Genomic DNA, 18,082 nt, shown 5'->3' with positions numbered 1-18,082 from the left:
CAGCCAGGTGCTTACTATCCCGCCTTACTAGGAGCAGAGAGCAGAGAATGAATCAACAGGGAAGCAAGTATCACCAATTCCCCAAACACATCTTAGTTCTGGAGAAATGTAGCCAGGGCGGGCTGCAGCCACAGGGGGCCGGTGGCTTGTCTTGTCTCTCTCCCAGGCCACAGGGGCAGGCGCCCAGGACCACGGGGTGGGCAGCTTGTTTCTCTCCCAGGCCACAACCTACCTGGTCCCCATTCCTCTCTCGCAAGCTCTTTTGTGCCTGGCTGGTCCCCTTTTCTCTCTCCCCAGTGTTGAATATCTGAGCCATTATGCTTTATGTATGGTCTGAGGGCATGATGACCATTTGCATATTGCTCTGTATTATATAGGATTGTAAAGGACAAACCCTGATCTTATTGATATATTTGAAAACCAACTAAATGAAATTACTTAGCTATACACCCAATTATAGCTAAATAAATGTTTGTGCAGCCTAGACCAGAAAAGAAAAGAAAAGAAAAGAAAAGAAAAGAAAAGAAAAGAAAAGAAAAGAAAAGAAAAGAAAAGAAAAGAAAAGAAAAGAAAAGAAAACTATAGGAAATTGACAATGTGGACTGCTGGATCAGAGCACATTCCTAAACTCTGTTTGTTTCCCCCCCTAGGCTGTAGATGTTGGCGCCTACCATCAAAACATCATGTTGGCTGCTTCTTCAGTTTCAGAGTCAGCACTCTGACCCGTTCTGCCTGGCTGGCTCCATGTCAGGCAGAGCAGTCAGCTGCCAGAGAGGCGTGGCCCCTGCCATGCTATACCTCTCCCACCACCTCTTGCACATAAGTGACATGTCATCGTTTCAGTGGACTCATTTAATTTTGAAGATGGTTCTGTCTTTCCAACCCCATTGAAAATGCAGATTACACTGAAAACAGCTTTGTAGTGCCAACATTAGTTAAAAAAAAAAAAAAAGTCTGGAAGTCTGGAAGAGGGGCGTGAAGTTGGGGAGGATGGGTGGGAAACTCTGAAACCAGAAAGGAAAATGAGGGGCAAGCCCCCCTGGTTTAAAAGTTTCCTAGAGTGCTGATGCTGTATTCTGTGCCTCTGGTCCCATTCCCAGCCTGGCCTAGTCTTCACTGAAGTCTTTCTTTATGGGGGGGGGGGAGGGGGGTGAAGAGGGTCATCCCATGGCCAGTGCTGCAAAGTAATAAGGATATGGCCAAGCATCCTTACTGGGCTATTAAAACCCATACTGTACTGGTCAAGCAGAGCAATGGTGTTTTTATAAGAATTACTTCGAAGTGATATAACTTCTGTACTACTCCCTTCAAATAATATTAATCAGATACCTCATCACATAAAGGTAGTAACAAAGAAATATTGTCACTTGAGATCAAGAGAAGCTAAGGCCATCCAAAATGTCTCTCTCAAAATTTCTTTGAGTTTTTATCTTCCAGAAACAGTTGTTTAAGGTAAAAATGAAAAAGAAAAAAAAAAAAAACACAAAAAACAACCATTTTTGGATTAGTAACAGTTATTGTCAATTTTAAGAGTTTTTAAATAGCAGAAAATATCTAAACTTAACTGAATTTCATTTTTTTAAATAGAGCTTTTTCAAGAAGATAAAAGCAGGATTCTATTTAAATAGTTTATGAATTGCCTTGACACTTTTTGCTTTGAATAGAACACTCCTGGAAATGCAAAATTGTCCCTGTGTTTTTATCCACTTTACCAGGCACTCCTGTTGTCACACATCTCCCCCAAAGGAGTGTTAGAAAGTCTGATGTGTTCTTATTGGCGAAGAGCTGTTTTGACTTTCAGCAAGGATCTGAATACTGAGTGTTTCTGGCCCTTGACACTGACCTATACCTTCCATGGTGTTTACAGGTAAAATAGTTACATGATGTTGGCACTCTGCTCTGTGAGCTTCATGTTTCCTGAGAACTTGCATGAAGTGAGCAGATGAGTTAAAAACATGGCATTACTGATTGTACTGATTACCTGCCTTGTGATTATTCTTGCTACTTCCCAGCCTTGCCGGACCCCTGATGACTTTGTGGCTGCCTCTTCTCCAGGACATATCATGATTGGAGGCTTGTTCGCCATTCATGAAAAAATGCTGTCCTCAGAAGATTATCCCAGACGACCAGAAATCCAGAAATGTGTTGGGTGAGTAAAGCCTTAAAGAACACAATTAAATTTCCAGATTACACAGAGAGACCAGGTATGTAAATGTGCACTTGTATTGACATCTAACCTGTTTTAATAAAATGTAAACCCTCATATTTTTAAGTTGTCATAGTCTTGCTATGCTTCCTTAAAAGAGAGAGGGTTTCAGTGCTACATATGTAACTAGCCTCCAATTGCAGAAGCAATGAATGTTTTTTATTAATAAGTTTATATATATTTTGCCTGAAAAAGAAAATCCCAGAAGTCAGTTGAGAAAACCAAGAAGACACTGTAGTCTGTCCATCACAAATATACTTCACATGTTTACATTTCTATCATTCACAACATGGTTTTTGTTTTAAACATGGACTTATTATTTAATCCTTAGTTTAAAATAGACTACATTTAAAATTTTTCTATATATTAACATTTTTTTCAATACTGCATTTATGTCATTGTGTTTTTTTTAGTCTAATTGGTTCATGATAAATTAAGGCCCTTCCTCAACCCAAAGTGTTCCTTCCTTGTTAAACACTTTACATGTGAAAGCTTGACTGTAGAAAAGGCATCGGGCACAATTTAATATGGAAAAGTAAAGTGGGGTCGAGGGTGTTACAAATAGATTTTTCTTTAAGGAGAGCAGGATATTTGAATTCTAATTTCAGTTTGGGGGCAAACTAATTTTGTAGACTAAGGCCAATCACTTAAACTCTTTGAGTTCCAGTTTCCAATGTTCTCATCTATATATATAAAGAGGTAATATGCTAATTGGTCCTAAAGGTGTTCCAGTCACCACAGGTCAACAGACAGGAGCTGGTGGGCGGGGACAGGGGCAGAACATGAGGCTGCCGCTGGGGGGTCCCCCAGCGGAGACATGCCCTGGCCCGCAGTGCCATCCAGCCCAGAGGGAGTGGGGCGTTAGGACGAGCTACAGTGTTCCTCCTTACCCCCCACAGGCAGACTTTTGGCACCCTGCCCAGAGCAGGGAGGCAGGACACGTTGGGACGGGGGTGGGGTCTCAGTGGAGAGCTCTCAGCACTTGTGCTCCAGGGTCTGAAGGTGCAGAGAGGAAGGGAGAGTACATAGGCAGTAAGGGTGTTTAGGCCAGGAGGGGAGAGCAGATAACAGTTAGGGGGATCAGACAAGGAGGGGAGAGCAGTTAGTGGGATCAGACAAGGAGGGGAGAGCAGTTAGTGGGATCAGACAAGGAGGGGAGAGCAATTAGGTCCATCAGGCCAACAGGGGAGCAGTTAGGGGCATTAGGCAGGCAGGCAGGTGAGTACTTAGGAGCCAGTGGTTGTGGATTGCAAGAGGGATCCCAGATTGAACAGGTGCAGGCCAGGCTGAGGGACTTCCCTCCATGAATTTCATGCACAGGGCCACAAGTCTGTAAAGTAAGGGCCTGGGTAACCTCTAAGGATGCAGGTGGCATAAGCTTTTGTAGCTATGGCAATCTGATACCCATGCTTCCTTTTAACCCTAACATCTCAATCTTGATGTTTTTGTGTAAATTTAATCTCCTCATTTTCCCACTTCTTTTTCTTTCTTTATCAAAAAGTACTTAATATTGTATATCAACTATACTTAAATTTTTTAAAAAGTATCTACCAAGCCCTCTAAGAATGATTTCAGATTCAATGTAATCCCACAGCACATTGAGATTCCTTCCTGGAATTCTACTCAGAAGCTGGGCATGTTGAGCTATTGTTATCATAACAGTTGATTCTCCAAATAATTAATGAAGATTTTTTTCAGAGCACTGAATTGGTACCCAAAGAAGGACTACAGATTTGAGGCCCACAAGTGTAGGCTAATAATTAAGAATGGAAAACACTAAAGAATTATTTGATCTAATAAGCAAACTTATTCCAGAAAAAAAAATCACTAAATTAAACATCCTTTCACCTTATTGTCACTCCTTGAGAGAAATATTCATTCACCATTAAACAATTATTTAATAAATGCTATGTCACCGAGACCCAGTTCTAGGCACTGGGTATACTGGGGTGAATTCACCGGGGAGGTTCTGATGCTCATGGAGCTAACATGTGGGTACTCTGAAAAATATTATATTTTAATGGGCAGATAATTCATTGCTTTAACCTTTCTCCTTTGTGTCTTTCTTTAAATTAAAAACTTAATGCAAATTTGTCAAGCTTCACATTTAGATAATCCACAAGGACAAAAAAATGTTATTCAAATAATTTTAATTAATTTGTTATATCTCAATTAATTAAAAGGAGACTTTAGAAGAGAAAAACCATGAACAATAATATCCCCTTTATTCATTTAAGAACATTATTGAACCCTCACTATGATTTAGGCTCTGTTTGCAACCTTTTGTATTTGGAAAGGATGAGATAACCATAATAGTAAATAGGTAATCAAACAACTCAGTGCTCTGGAATAATCACAAACCTCGAAGTCAATTGGAAAGGCCCTCTGAAATAAGAAATAGCTATCCCTTGGAGCCAAAATAGTGTACTTTAGCCAGGAGAAGGCTACTTGTCTTTTATTCAGAAACTGTTTCATAAGTTTATTTTTAAGAGCCTTAATAATCTGATTTTCTGCCACCACAGATTAGAATCAGAAAATTAAAATATAGGCTTGTGAATCTAAAACACAGGTGCTCGGACAGCAATAAAAGTGCTGACATTACATTCATAAAAGGAAAAACCAAACACATCTTCATACTGCACAATACTAAACAGAGTGCTCAAAATTATCCCAAAATTCATTAAGAAAAGGTTAAATCCTGTTCCACAGAATCCACTTGAGAAACTGTGAGATCCTTTTTTTAAAGAAATACTTTCTTACTGATTTCAGAGAGGAAGGGAGAGGGGGAGAGAGATAGAAATATCAATGATGAGAGAGAATCATCAATCAGTTGCCTCCCTTATCCCTCTTACTGGAGATCTAGCCTGCAACCTAGGCATGCACCCTGACCAGGAATCGAATAGTGACCTCCTGCTTCATAGGTCAATGTTCAACCATTGAGCCACGCTAGATGGGCTGGGTTTCTATATATCTTTTCAGGAAGTTTCCATCAAACATTATTTTCAAATAAAGTTCAGCCCCTTCAAAAGGTAAGTTTCATTGATCCAGAAGGCTGAGATGTGGATAAAATGAGATAGCATCATGTCTGTAGAAAAGTTAATTTCTGATTTCAAAAAATGCTTCTTTCTCAACAGGTTTGATATATCAATGTTTCTTCAAACTCTTGCTATGATACACAGCATCGAGATGATCAATAATTCAACATTATTATCTGGAGTCAAACTGGGGTACGAAATCTATGATACTTGTACCGAAGTGACCGTGGCAATGGCAGCTGCTCTGAGGTTTTTTTCTAAGTTCAACTGCTCCAGAGAAATTGTGGAGGTTAAGTGCAACTATTCCAGCTACATGCCAAGGGTTAAGGCTGTCATAGGGGCTGGCTACTCAGAAATAAGCATGGCTGTCTCCAGGATATTGAGTTTACAGCTCATGCCACAGGTAGGTTTTGTTCCTCCTCCCTACATTGGTTTTGATTGTACTCTTTATTATGAAAGGTTGGAATAATTTGGGAAACTAGTTAGGAAGTTGCTTTTACTTTAACTTTCCTTTCTCCTAGCCCCATGGTCGGCAAACTGTGGCTCTCGAGCCACATGCAGCTCTTTGGCCCCTTGAGTGTGGCTCTTCCACAAAATACTACGGCTGGGAGAGTCTATTTTAAAGAAGTGGCAGTAGAAGAAGTTTAAGCTTAAAAAATTTGGCTCTCAAAATAAATTTCAATCGTTGTGCTGTTGATATTTGGCTCTGTGGACTAATGAGTTTGCCGACCACTGTTCTAGTCCAAGAAAGGATGTTTTCTATATGGATCAGATAGCGGACAAAGCACAAAGGGAGTACTCACTTCTCAGTCTGTCTAGTTTCTGAGTGTTTTCAGCATGATTTGGACCAGACACAAACCTTTGAGGACCTCAACTACCTCGTTTCTGAAATAATATCAGTCAGGTGCTATAACAAAAACAAGAGAGTGAGAAGGAAGGGGGAATAGAGGTCAAGAAGGACTTCTCAAAGAGATAATGTTTAGCTTAAAACTTGAATGAGAATGGGCAGCCAAGGGAAGATGGAGGAGGGAAGGACAGTATCTAGACAGAAAAAAATCATCATGTACAAGGTTAACATCTCCAAAGACTAAAATGGCTAGACCAGGTGAGCAGAAAGGAGCATGGTAGGAAGTGCATTAACGGAAAGAGGCAAAGGCCAGGTTATGTAGCATCTTGTAAACTGTGGTATGATTCGCATGTGTTCTGAGTATGATGAGAAAGCTTTGAGCAGGCTGTGGAACTACAGCTCCCTCTGCAATGCAAACCAAGAACCAGGAGGTAAGAAAGGGGTCCCTGAAAAACAAGATTTTAGAGAGCCTTGCACTGAGTTCTTGCATCATTACTCAGAGTCAAGCAACAAGGACTAGGAACAGCCGTCTGGAGCTCCTCAGCACCATAACTAAAAGATTCTGTCCATTTCCAGGTGAGTTATGAATCAACGGCAGAAATCCTAAGCGACAAAATTCGCTTTCCTTCATTTTTACGAACTGTGCCCAGTGACTTCTACCAAACGAAAGCCATGGCCCACCTGATTCAGAAATCTGGATGGAACTGGATTGGCATCATAACCACAGATGATGACTATGGACGGCTGGCTCTCAGCACGTTTGTGCTTCAGGCCGTGGCAAATAACGTGTGCATAGCCTTCAAAGAAGTCCTCCCAGCCTTCCTCTCTGATGACACCATTGAGAACAGGATCAATCAGACACTGGAGAAAATCGTAGCGGAAGCCCACGTTAATGTCATTGTGGTATTTCTGGGGCAATTCCATGTTTTCAGTCTCTTCAGGAAAGCCATCGAAAGGAATATAAACAAGGTCTGGATTGCTAGTGATAATTGGTCAACAGCCATCAAGATCACCACCATTCCTAACATTAAAAGGATTGGCAAGGTTGTAGGGTTTACCTTTGGAAAAGGCGATGTGTCCTCTTTCCAGTCATTTCTTCAAAATCTGCACATGTTTCCCAGTGATCATAACAAACCCTTAAATGAGTATGCCATGCTCTTGTCTGCCTGTGCTCATGTCAAAGACAGTGATCTGAGTCAATGCATTTTCAACCATTCTCAGGGGACTTTGGCCTACATGGCTAACAAGGCTATTGACAGGAACTTCTCCCTGAGAAATGACTTCCTGTGGAAGTACACTGAGCCAGGACTTGTTCACAGTATTCAGCTCGCTGTGTTTGCCCTTGCTCATGCTCTGCGGGATCTGTGCCAAGCTCGAGACTGCAAGAACCCCAATGCCTTTCAACCATGGGAGGTACTAACTCACATACCCAAGAAAATGCCCCTACCACAATTTCCTCCATTTCCTTCATTGCTTTAATTTGCAGTTATAAGAAATCCTCTTAGTATTCCTCTTATTAGTCAATACCTTCAGTGTTTTAATAACCTGGATTTCTACCCATTGCTTTTTGTTACTGAAGATAATAGAGCTGTTATTTTACCTTTACTTCCTACTCTGACCTGCAAAAGTTGGGTTCTTTTATTTTCCAAGAAGATATAATAGATAACTTACAATATTTCTATTGGCATTTGTTTCTATTCTTTTTTATAGTTACTAGATGTGCTGAAAAATGTGACATTCATGGATGGAGGGAAGTCATTTCATTTTGATGCCCATGGGGATATGAATACTGGATATGATGTTGTGTTCTGGAAGGAGGTCAATGGCCACATGACTATCACCAAGATGGCACAATATGACTTGAAGAATGATGTCTTTATCATCACAGACCAGGAAACAAAAAATGAGTTCAGGAATCTTAAGGTGATTGTGTTGAAGGTTGCTTTGTAGCACTCACATTATTTGGCACCTCAACAGCAAAAGTCCTTGACCCCACCAAAGCCTCAGTGAGCCTATTTATTGTCCCCAACTTCAATCCTTAAATTCCATAGCCAGCTTGTGGTTTTGTCCCTTGTACACACCCTCAATTCCTCTCTCTCTCTCTCTCTCTCTCTCTCTCTCTCTCTCTCTCTCTCTCTCTCTCTCAGAAAGTGTGGTTCATTTTCTTTCTGTCTTTCCTAAAATGTAACCATCTGCCCTAGCCAGTTGCTCAATGGTTAGAGCATCAGCCCACGCACCAAAGAGCCGATTCCCAGTTAAGGACATGTACCTGGACTGCAGCTTCTATCCTAGGCCCTAGGAGGCAGCCAATGGATGTATTTCTCTTACACCTCTCTCTCGTTCTTGCCTTCCCTCCTTCCCTTCTATTCTCTCTTAAAATAAGCAATGGAAAAAATATCTTCCAGTGAGGATTAATAAAAAACAAAAGAGAGAGACCAGTTTGCCTTTCTGATGGAAACACCCACAGATATTTCGAGGAGCACTCAAAAGTATTTCAAGAAGGTAGCGAAAACAAACAAAACCTGAGATCAATTAGGTCAGATTTCAAGATCCTCTTGTCAATATGCAGGCTAGTTGGGTTATCGGTATTTGTGGTAGCTCAGCAGAACCCATAGTCTAAGACATCAGATAATCCGAATCTATTGACATCCCCAAGCTATCATGCCTTCGCTGTCTCTTATGTGGGGAAGACAAAGGACCGTGTTGCTGGGAAGAGAGGTTGACACTCAGCTCATCCTGCGCTGGTAGCCGAGCACCCTCTGGGAGTGTGGGCGCTACAGATGAAAAGTTTGCTCTGAAGCACCCAAAAGGTCGTTTTACTATCTAGTTTCCATTTTTTTAGACTTATTCGCATTCCACCAGATCATCACACAATCCTGTGATACCGTGTTTTAAAAGACCAAAATACTGTTTACTAAATGTATCTTTAAATGAAGTCCAAGTCAGTGACAATAAATCTTTTTAAACAATCTCTTTGGGATTTCTTTTCCTTTTGCAGAAAATCCAATCCAAATGCTCCAAGGAGTGCAGTCCAGGGCAGATGAAGAAAACCACCAGTAGTCAGCACACCTGCTGCTATGAGTGTGTGAACTGCCCTGAAAATCACTACAGCAACCAGACGGGTAATTACAGTCACTGCCACTGGGGCAGTGACACACCTGGACCATAGCTCTTAGGCCCGTGGTCGGCAAACTGCGGCTCGCGAGCCACGTGCGGCTCTTTGGCCCCTTGAGTGTGGCTCTTCCACAAAATACCATGGCCTGGGCAAGTCTATTTTGAAGAAGTGGTGTTAGAAGAAGTTTAGTTTAAAATTTTGGGCTCTCAAAAGAAATTTCAATCGTTGTACTGTTGATATTTGGCTCCGTTGACTAATGAGTTTGCCGACCACTGTCTTAGTTTGTTTATATGAATCCCATTTTGGATTATTCTTTCATTTGGGGGGCTGGAGGGAAGAAGCATCTCATGCCTCTCTCCTAGATAAAATAGCTGTGAAATTTCATTTTATCTTGGAATCTGCTCGATTATATCAGCAGACATGCTACCAATATCTAATAAGAATGTGAAAGTAACTTCACATGCGAGGGAAAATGACATCCCCTCAAATGGATTCCTCTCAGGCACTTCTTAAAACAGTGCAAGTCCTCTGTCCATTTTTATCCATGTATCTCCCCCACTGATATGCCAACTTGCAGTTGGGGCACAATAGCTATAAATAACTAACGCTGAATTAACTAAGCCTAGCATCACAGAAATCTTTGTATATACAGAAGTTTGCTTACCCGGGAGAGCTCATTATTCTTACCAGAGGCAACAGTGAAGCCTGAAAAAGAACCTTCTGTGAGGCAAGGGGGTGAACTATTGACAGAGATTAGATGCTACTAACTGATCATTTGCCAAACCTGTTAACAACTTGACAGCATCAGAGCAATATACACATATTAGAGAACAGGAGTGAGGTCAGTAGCCTTTGAAACCCTGAAAGGAGCTATCAGCACTTTCCCTGGAGTCAAGCCTGCTTTCAAAGCATCATATTCCTGCCCTCGCCGGTTTGGCTCAGTGGGTAGAGCGTCGACCTGCGGACTGACTGGTCCAGGTTCGATTCCGGTCAAGGGCACATGCCCAGATTGCAGGCTCCATCCCCAGTGTAGGGCATGTAGGAGGCAGCCGATCAGTGATTCTTTCATCATTGATGTTTCTATCTTTCTCTCCCTTTCCCTTCATCTCTGAAATCAATAAAAATATATTTAAAAATAAATAAAAGCATCACATTCCCTTGTTAACAGTAGCATTCCTATTTGTCCTATAAAAGCAGAGAACCCCAGTGCCAGAATAGCTCCCGAATGCTTATTCTTTTTTTTTTTCTTCTTTTTTTTTTTCCCAATTGGCTCCAAGAGGAGAAGCATCCCAATGTAAACATTCCAATATCCACGTTCTGTCATTGTTTCACAGACTGGGATGGGCTGTGCTGCATAAATAACTAGGTAAAGGGGGGAAAGGGGAAAGTGTTTCCAGGCAAACCAGTATCTATTGTACAACTGTTTGCTGAGTGGGGTAAATAAAAACACCGAGAGAGTACAAGCATGGACATCTCATACAGAGGTACAGAGTCTTTCAGGACAAAATCTGGGTTGTCTTTTGCTCACCAGGGCAAGTTGCTTCTAAGAACAACATAAAAGCCTGAGCACAGCTTTGGAGGAACAGCAAGGATGTAGGCTCATCTGAAAGGATGCCATTTCCTGTTCCTCTGGACATCTCCAGCACATAGCCTTGTACACAGGCAAGGCCGATACGTGTGGGCCGAATGAATAAAATGGCAGACACCGGCAGCAATGGGAAAGGAAAGGCAGGGCAGAGGGAATCGGATTTGGTCAGAGGAGGAGGTCAGGAATATAGAGTTTATCAGTAGAAACAGGAGTGAGGTCAGTAGCTTTTGAAGTTCAGGAATGGAGAGATGCTGTCTAACGCTGAACGGGCCCTGTGCAGTGTGAGCAGATGGATGCTCACAGCAGGGCGTTTTAGAAGTAGCTGGGACCCCATCATTGGGGGTGGAAATGGGGAGCAAATGCAATCACACTCCCAGACACTCCACGCTATCAACTATCAGTGCTGCACCTGCGGGTCAGAATCAACATAAATCATTTCCAACCTTATCACTGCGAGCGGGAGGCTCCAGCCACTAACCCCCCCACCCCCCCCCCCCACCCCCGGGAAGATAAACTTTAACTCTTATCAACTGTCGTGGATTACAATCTTGTGTTATCTCCCTTTGGTTGGGGTGAGCCAACCGTAGTGTCTCTGCTTCTGAAAGTCCTGCAGCCTCTGTGATAATAGCAGTTCCCAACGCTGTGTCCACACGAGCACCTCCTCTCTGAAATCTCACTGGAGGCGGCAGCCCAGTGAGGCAGAGCCAGTTTTCATGAAGAGAACTGCAAATAGGCTCGGAGAATTCAATTCGCTTGTTCAATCCTACAGGCCTCACAGGTGACAGAGAATGAGACTTGAGGATCTGTCTGATTCTAAAGCTTTTATCCTCAACAGAGTCCCCTGAAGAGCCACCTATACTAGCAAGTCCACCACAGACTAAAATATATCTTGAGTATAATAATTTCCTAAAACCCCACAGCCTAGCTGGCTTTTTTTCTCTTTCTTTTCTTTCTTTCTTTTTTCTTCACCCCCCCCCCCCCTTTCTTCCTTTTCCCTCACCTTCATCTGTACTCTCTCCCTTTCTTTGGGTTCTATACAGGCTTTATTTGAATAAGTAACCATTGTGACTATTATCTAGATCCATTTTCTAGTCCAATTTATGGCTGAGAAGAATTCTATTTATAGAATGCTGGACAATCACCTATTTTATTGCCTGAACCGGTTGCGAGCACATCCCCAGTAGTGTGTGTGCAGGGGGCAGCTGATTGATGTTTCTCTCTCATTGATGTTTCTTTTCTTTTTTTAATATATTTTATTGACTTTTTTACAGAGAGGAAGGGAGAGAGAGAGAGAGCTAGAAACGTCAATGAGCGAGAAACATCGACCAGCTGCCTCTTGCACACCCCCCACCGAGGATGTGCCCGCAACCAAGGTACATGCCTTTGACCGGAATCAAACCTGGGACCTTTCAGTCCGCAGACCGATGCTCTACCACTGAGCCAAACCGGGTTTGGCTCTCATTGATGTTTCTAACTCTCTCTCCCTCTCCCTTCCTCTCTGTAAAAAAAATCAATAAAATATATATTTTTTAAATAAAAAAAATAATCGCCTTGTTTAAATGTCTGCCATGTAACCGAATCTCCTCTGTCTCTCAGACATGGATCACTGCCTTTTATGCGACAACAAAACTCACTGGGCCCCGGTGAAGAGCACCAGGTGCTTTGAGAAGGAAGTGGAGTACCTCAGCTGGAGCGATGCCCTGGCCATCCTGCTCCTGGCACTCTCCCTGCTGGGAGTCGTGTTTGTCCTGGCTGTGGGCATCATATTTACCAGAAACCTGGGCACGCCCGTGGTGAAATCCTCCGGGGGATTAACCGTCTGCTACGTGATCCTCCTCTGCCACGTCCTCAGCTTTGCCAGCACCGGCCTCTTCGTGGGAGAGCCTCGGGACTTCACGTGTAAGGCCCGGCAGGCGCTGTTTGGGGTGAGCTTCACGCTCTGCATCGCCTGCATTCTGACCAAGTCCCTGAAGATCCTGCTCGCCTTCAGCTTTGATCCCAAGTTACAGAGCTTCCTGAAGTGCCTCTATAGGCCGGTCCCCATCATCCTCACCTGCACAGGCATCCAGGTGGCCATCTGCAGCCTCTGGCTGGTCTTCGCGGCCCCCATGGTGGCAGAGAACGTCTCCCTGCCCAGAGTCATCATCCTGGAGTGTGAGGAGGGGTCCGTCCTGGCCTTTGGCACAATGCTGGGCTATATTGCCGTCCTGGCCTTCGTTTGCTTCCTGTTCGCCTTCCAAGGCAGGAAGTTACCTGAGAATTACAACGAAGCCAAGTTCATCACCTTCGGCATGCTCATCTACTTCATCGCCTGGGTCACATTCATCCCCGTGTATGCCACCACATCTGGCAAATACTTGCCAGCCGTGGAGATTATCGTTATTTTAATTTCCAACTACGGGATCCTGTGCTGCACGTTCTTCCCCAAATGCTATGTGATTCTCTGTAAGCAAGATGCTAACACGAAATCGGCCTTTCTCCAGACCGTGTACAGTTACTCTTCCCACAGTGCGGGCAGCCTGGCCACGAGCCATGCTTCCCTGGACTCCACCCACAGCAAAGGCACAGCCTCCCACCCCGGCCCTGGGGGCCAGCCTGCAGCCTGGCCCCAGAGCAAAGAGCTCCGGGCACAAGCGTTTGCACACGCAGTCACGGAGAACGATCCGGGGGTGCCTAGCACTCGGCCTCGGAAACGAATTGCAAGCATATGAATGAGTCCTCAGAGGTTGCGTGTCCCAGAATAAAACGTTCCTCGGTCCTTTGCATTTAAGATACGCATTTACTTTCCAAGCAAATGCGTTCTGTGTGTTTCTTCACTGCCACTATTTTCACTGTTTTGATTGACCACCACCCCTCTTTCCAACCGCTTGTTGGGTTGCATGCCACATGCCTCTGTTGTGGGAAGATCCCAAATGAGTGACAGACTCCAGGATTCCCCTTCCGATACAAAGACTATATAATCACAGACCAATCTTTCTCTAGTTAGCTCCAGTACTATCATCCTTCTATTCAGAAAAAAAAAAAAAAATTAATAACTTCCTATTGCCTTCAGACTTAACGTTAAATTCTCCTCCCTTGCTAAGCAAGACCTTCCACGGTCTTACTTGAACTGAAGGTTAAAAAACAAAAGAAGATGTTAATCCTAATTTACTACTTAGCCTAAATGTAATCACATACACACTATGGTGATAGTCTCTCATAAAATTGTTTGAGGTATAAAATATTCTGGTGTACATGAATGTCTTAAAAAATGAGTAATCTGTTTGAGATTTCACTGACTCGTTGCTCTGTTGATAGGAAAACAGTTTTCCTATTGACATGAGAGCAAGGCAGTAGGAGAGCTTCCAGATTCCTGGGTGTGATCACGTGACACAGAAATCCCAGCAGTGTTGTGCCAATAGAACAATAAAAGAAATATTGTTTCATAAGAGTTGTGAGATTTACTACAATTACATAGCTTTCAACGATTATTCCAGAAGGAAAAAAGGCTGGTCAACATAAGAAATTAAGTCCTAAATTCCATTGAACTCTAAGTTCAATGAGTTTCTTACTTTTTTTTTTTGGAATAAAGGGTTTCCTCTTTTTCATTATAAAGGCAATACCTAAATATTTTAAAGAAATAAGAAAATAAAACTAAGCAAAAAGAAAACACAAAAAAGGACCTTTTCTGCCCTAGCTGGTTTGGCTCAGTGGATAGAGCACATGTGTCAAACACAAGGCCCGCGGGCCAAATCCGTCCCGCCAGGCCTTGCAATGTGGCCCACACCGCGCTGTCATCACTGCACTCCGCTGCGTTTCCATCACAATGACAGTTTATGACTGTTCAGTAAACCATTCGGCCCAAGATTTAGGCTGGATTTTAGATTTTGGCCCCTTCTCTGATTGAGTTCGACACCCCTAGGATAGAGCGTCAGCCTGCTGGTTAAAGGGTCCTGGGTTCAGATCCGGGCAAGGCCACAGGTTGTGGGCTTGATGTCCATTCGGGGGCATGCAGACGGCAGCTGATCAATGATTCTCTCTCATCACTGCTGTCTCTATCTCTCTCTCCTTCTCTCTTCCTCTCTGAAATCAATAAAAATATATTTTTTTAAGAATAGGATCTTTTCTGGGAAGAGAGCTAAATAATGTAGTTAAATTGCTGAATGTGTTTAATCACCAAATGAGAAATAAAACTTTGTACTATAAACATGATTCCATGGAAAACATAACACACCAAAAGAGTTATTTATTATTGACATAGTACAAGCTAGAGAGAAAAAGTAAGCATTCTATTCATAACCAACTTTAAGATTTTACATTGCTTGATCTCTGTTCATGGGAAACAAGACAAAAATCCAGGAATTTATTTCATCAGATTTTTTTTTTAAGTATAAACCAAGAGTTAGAACTTTAGCTGATGCTTCTTCTGTTGATGTCTTTCCTATCCTTTCAAGTGCTGCTCCTCCCCGTCTCAAAAAAATGTATATGCCTTACTTGACCCTAGGGTTGAGGAAGAAAATAACAAATCACTTTACTGAGCATGTGAGAGTTCTTTTCCTGCTCTCTAAGACACAGCGTACATGCTGTGCTGGGGCTAACCCTAACCCTGCTGTGCACCTCACCCAGAATGAGCTTATCAAGACCCAAGCCAATGCTTGTCATGAAGTTCTAGTGGACGCTGAGGAAACAGAAGTTACAAGTTAGATGCACAACCAAGGCTTTCGGTGGTGACGGGGAGGAGAAAACTACCCCATTTTCACTGGGCCTGGGTGGGTGAATTGGTGCATAAAAGCAAAGACTGTTTAATAGATCTCAGTATTCAGATAATGCTTATGTTTCTAAATCACACACACATTTCTAGCTCCAGGTGATTAAGTTTTTTTCTGTAACTGCACACAGGAGTTTGGGTGGGAAAAGCAGAGAGAAAGGGGTCCTCAGAGATGGTGGAAGAAGAAATGCCGTATGCACACAGTATTCCCCTGAGCTTCTTGTCAGGAACACTTATGTAAGTGTGTCCTTGTTATTGTTCCAAGTTATTGCCACAGTTTCCTTATGTGGAAAAAAAAGATGGTAAAAAATACTTGCCCTGTCTACCATAAGATCAAGAGAGATAATGCACACTAAAGTGCTTTGAAAGCTATAAATCACTATTCAAAATATTATTACTCTCCTCATCACTGTTACTATTTGTTTTCACAACAGTCTTGTGAGGTAGGTAACTCTTACTAAGGAGGAAATTAAGGAACAGTAAGGTTCTGTGTCTTGCCTGAGTCATATAGTTATCTGGTGGCAGAGCTGATATGAATTTAGACACCCTTACCTACTACTAGACCATGTAAATTCATGTACACTGGAAATCAGAAAGAGAAGTGTTTGCCAGAGTAGTGTATGGACACCTTTTCATGCTTTGACCTAAAATGTTTAAACTTTTAAAGAGATTTATTAATAATTTTACAGACATCCAAATCAAACTATCAGGTGAGAATCATAAACCTGCTTTTCCAGTGAATCAATCAAAACCAGATATGGGGAGGTAGGGGGAAGAGTCCAGATACTGTGTTCTCAGACCTTCAAAAATTTTTAATTTACCAGTCAAGGAATAGGAATTACGAACTGTAGATGAAAGCATAATTCAAAACAACTTTGGAGAGGGGGGGGAGGGGCAGCGCAATTTGTTGATATCTACTACAATTAAAGGAATAGTCTTTGACTTAGCAATTCCCCTGCTAGGAATTTAGACCTTAGAAATAAAATGTCAACTCCCCAGAGATATGTTTGGTGTGTTTTGTTTTGTTTTTCAGGATGTTCTTTGTAACACTCTTTACAATAATTAATTTTTTTTTAAATTTCAAACACCTTAAATGTTCATAAAGAATCCACTATACAAAGGGACATCTGATCAATAAAAGACTGTTCAACCATTTGAAAAAATGAGGTAAGTTTATATGACTAGATATTAAAAGAGCCTCCATTCATTGTGAGTGATAGAAACCAGTTGCAGAATTCTATATATATATCGGATTGTAAAGAAGTATCTAACTGGAAATACTGGTTCCCCCTCAAGAGCATGTGACTGAGCCCTAACCGGTTTTCTCAGTGGGTAGGGTCACAGGCTCCATCCCTATCAGGGCAGGAACCTCATTTGCAGGCCCCTCTCCAGAGCTCCTGCAGGAGGCATCCAATCGATGTGGTTCTCTCACATCGATGTTTCTCTCTGTCCTTCTCCCTCTCTTCCATGATCCCTAAGAAAATAAAAATAAAATCAATGGGAAAACATCCTCAGGTGAGGATTAACAACAAAATAAGAGTATGTGCTTGAGTAGACTCACTTTCTATGTTTCATAATTGTTTGAACTTCCATGACAATAAGCAAGTTTTATTTCAGAATAAAAATTTAAATAAAAATAATTTCTTAACCAGTCCATTTGTTGATTTGGTGTTATCTCAACAAAATCATGTTTTATATAATTAAAAATAGAAAAAAAGGCAAAGAATATTCTAAAACAGCATGACAAGGAATGATGTAGATAATAGAAACACTCTGTGTCCACCATAGAAATGAAATAAAATATAATATATCTTTATAACTAAATATTAAAATGCTACTTAAAAAGATATATATAAGATTAGGCCACAAATAGAAATGGTTTATGAACTAAAAAGTGAAAAATTTTAAATGTTATGAGTACTCTAATTACAATTCTATACAAATGTGCATAAAGAATCTATAGAGAAATAAAAAATAGTTGTTTTCAGGATATATGAATATAGAATAATTTTATGTTACTTTTAATGTTCTTTTAACAATGTTTATTTAAGTAACCTAATGGAGTACATTGAGAAGAGTGTTCCCTCACCTTGCAACTCTATTGCTACTAATGAGGGTGAAAGTACAGTATAAAGTGAATGTGATCAATGTGAACTGGATGCCATAAAAGCACAATTGTTTTCTAATAAATAAATGCCAGCTTCAACTGCCTGGAGATTGAGAAATAAAAATTCGATGCCTGAAACCAAATCTATTTTTAGTGAAAAGATTATTATAGAATGTCTATTAGATTTACTTTTGAGGGGGTGGTGGATATGACACTAAGCACATAATTTGATTTCAGGTACGTCACATAACCAATTAGTAGCTCAGGCTAAATAGCCATAGTAGTTTCACCTTTTCTTCTGACACATAAGAATAGCCTATACTTAGAATTTTTCGCTACCAAAAGAAAAAAAAAAGAGAGAGAAAAAGTACATGTGTCTGAGAATCCAAATTACAGACTGTGGGTTAATTGAGGGCAAGGACAGAATTCATCCCCTT

At 41.6% G+C, this 18,082-nt stretch overlaps 1 protein-coding gene across 1 annotated transcript; it reads left to right on the top strand.

Moving 5' to 3' along the window:
• Positions 1-1,857: 1,857 nt before the first annotated feature.
• GPRC6A (G protein-coupled receptor class C group 6 member A) lies at positions 1,858-13,657 on the top strand. Its single transcript, XM_036414750.2, has 6 exons — positions 1,858-2,149; positions 5,341-5,644; positions 6,665-7,501; positions 7,799-8,011; positions 9,087-9,210; positions 12,388-13,657. Exons 1-6 carry the CDS (start codon positions 1,956-1,958, stop codon positions 13,500-13,502), a joined length of 2,787 nt encoding a protein of 928 aa, XP_036270643.1. The 5' UTR covers positions 1,858-1,955; the 3' UTR covers positions 13,503-13,657.
• The last annotated feature ends 4,425 nt before the right edge of the window (positions 13,658-18,082 follow it).

This window comes from Pipistrellus kuhlii, unplaced genomic scaffold (assembly GCF_014108245.1).
Source record: "Pipistrellus kuhlii isolate mPipKuh1 unplaced genomic scaffold, mPipKuh1.p scaffold_m20_p_5, whole genome shotgun sequence".
NCBI lineage: Eukaryota > Metazoa > Chordata > Mammalia > Chiroptera > Vespertilionidae > Pipistrellus > Pipistrellus kuhlii.
This window is presented reverse-complemented; position numbering and strand designations above follow the sequence as displayed.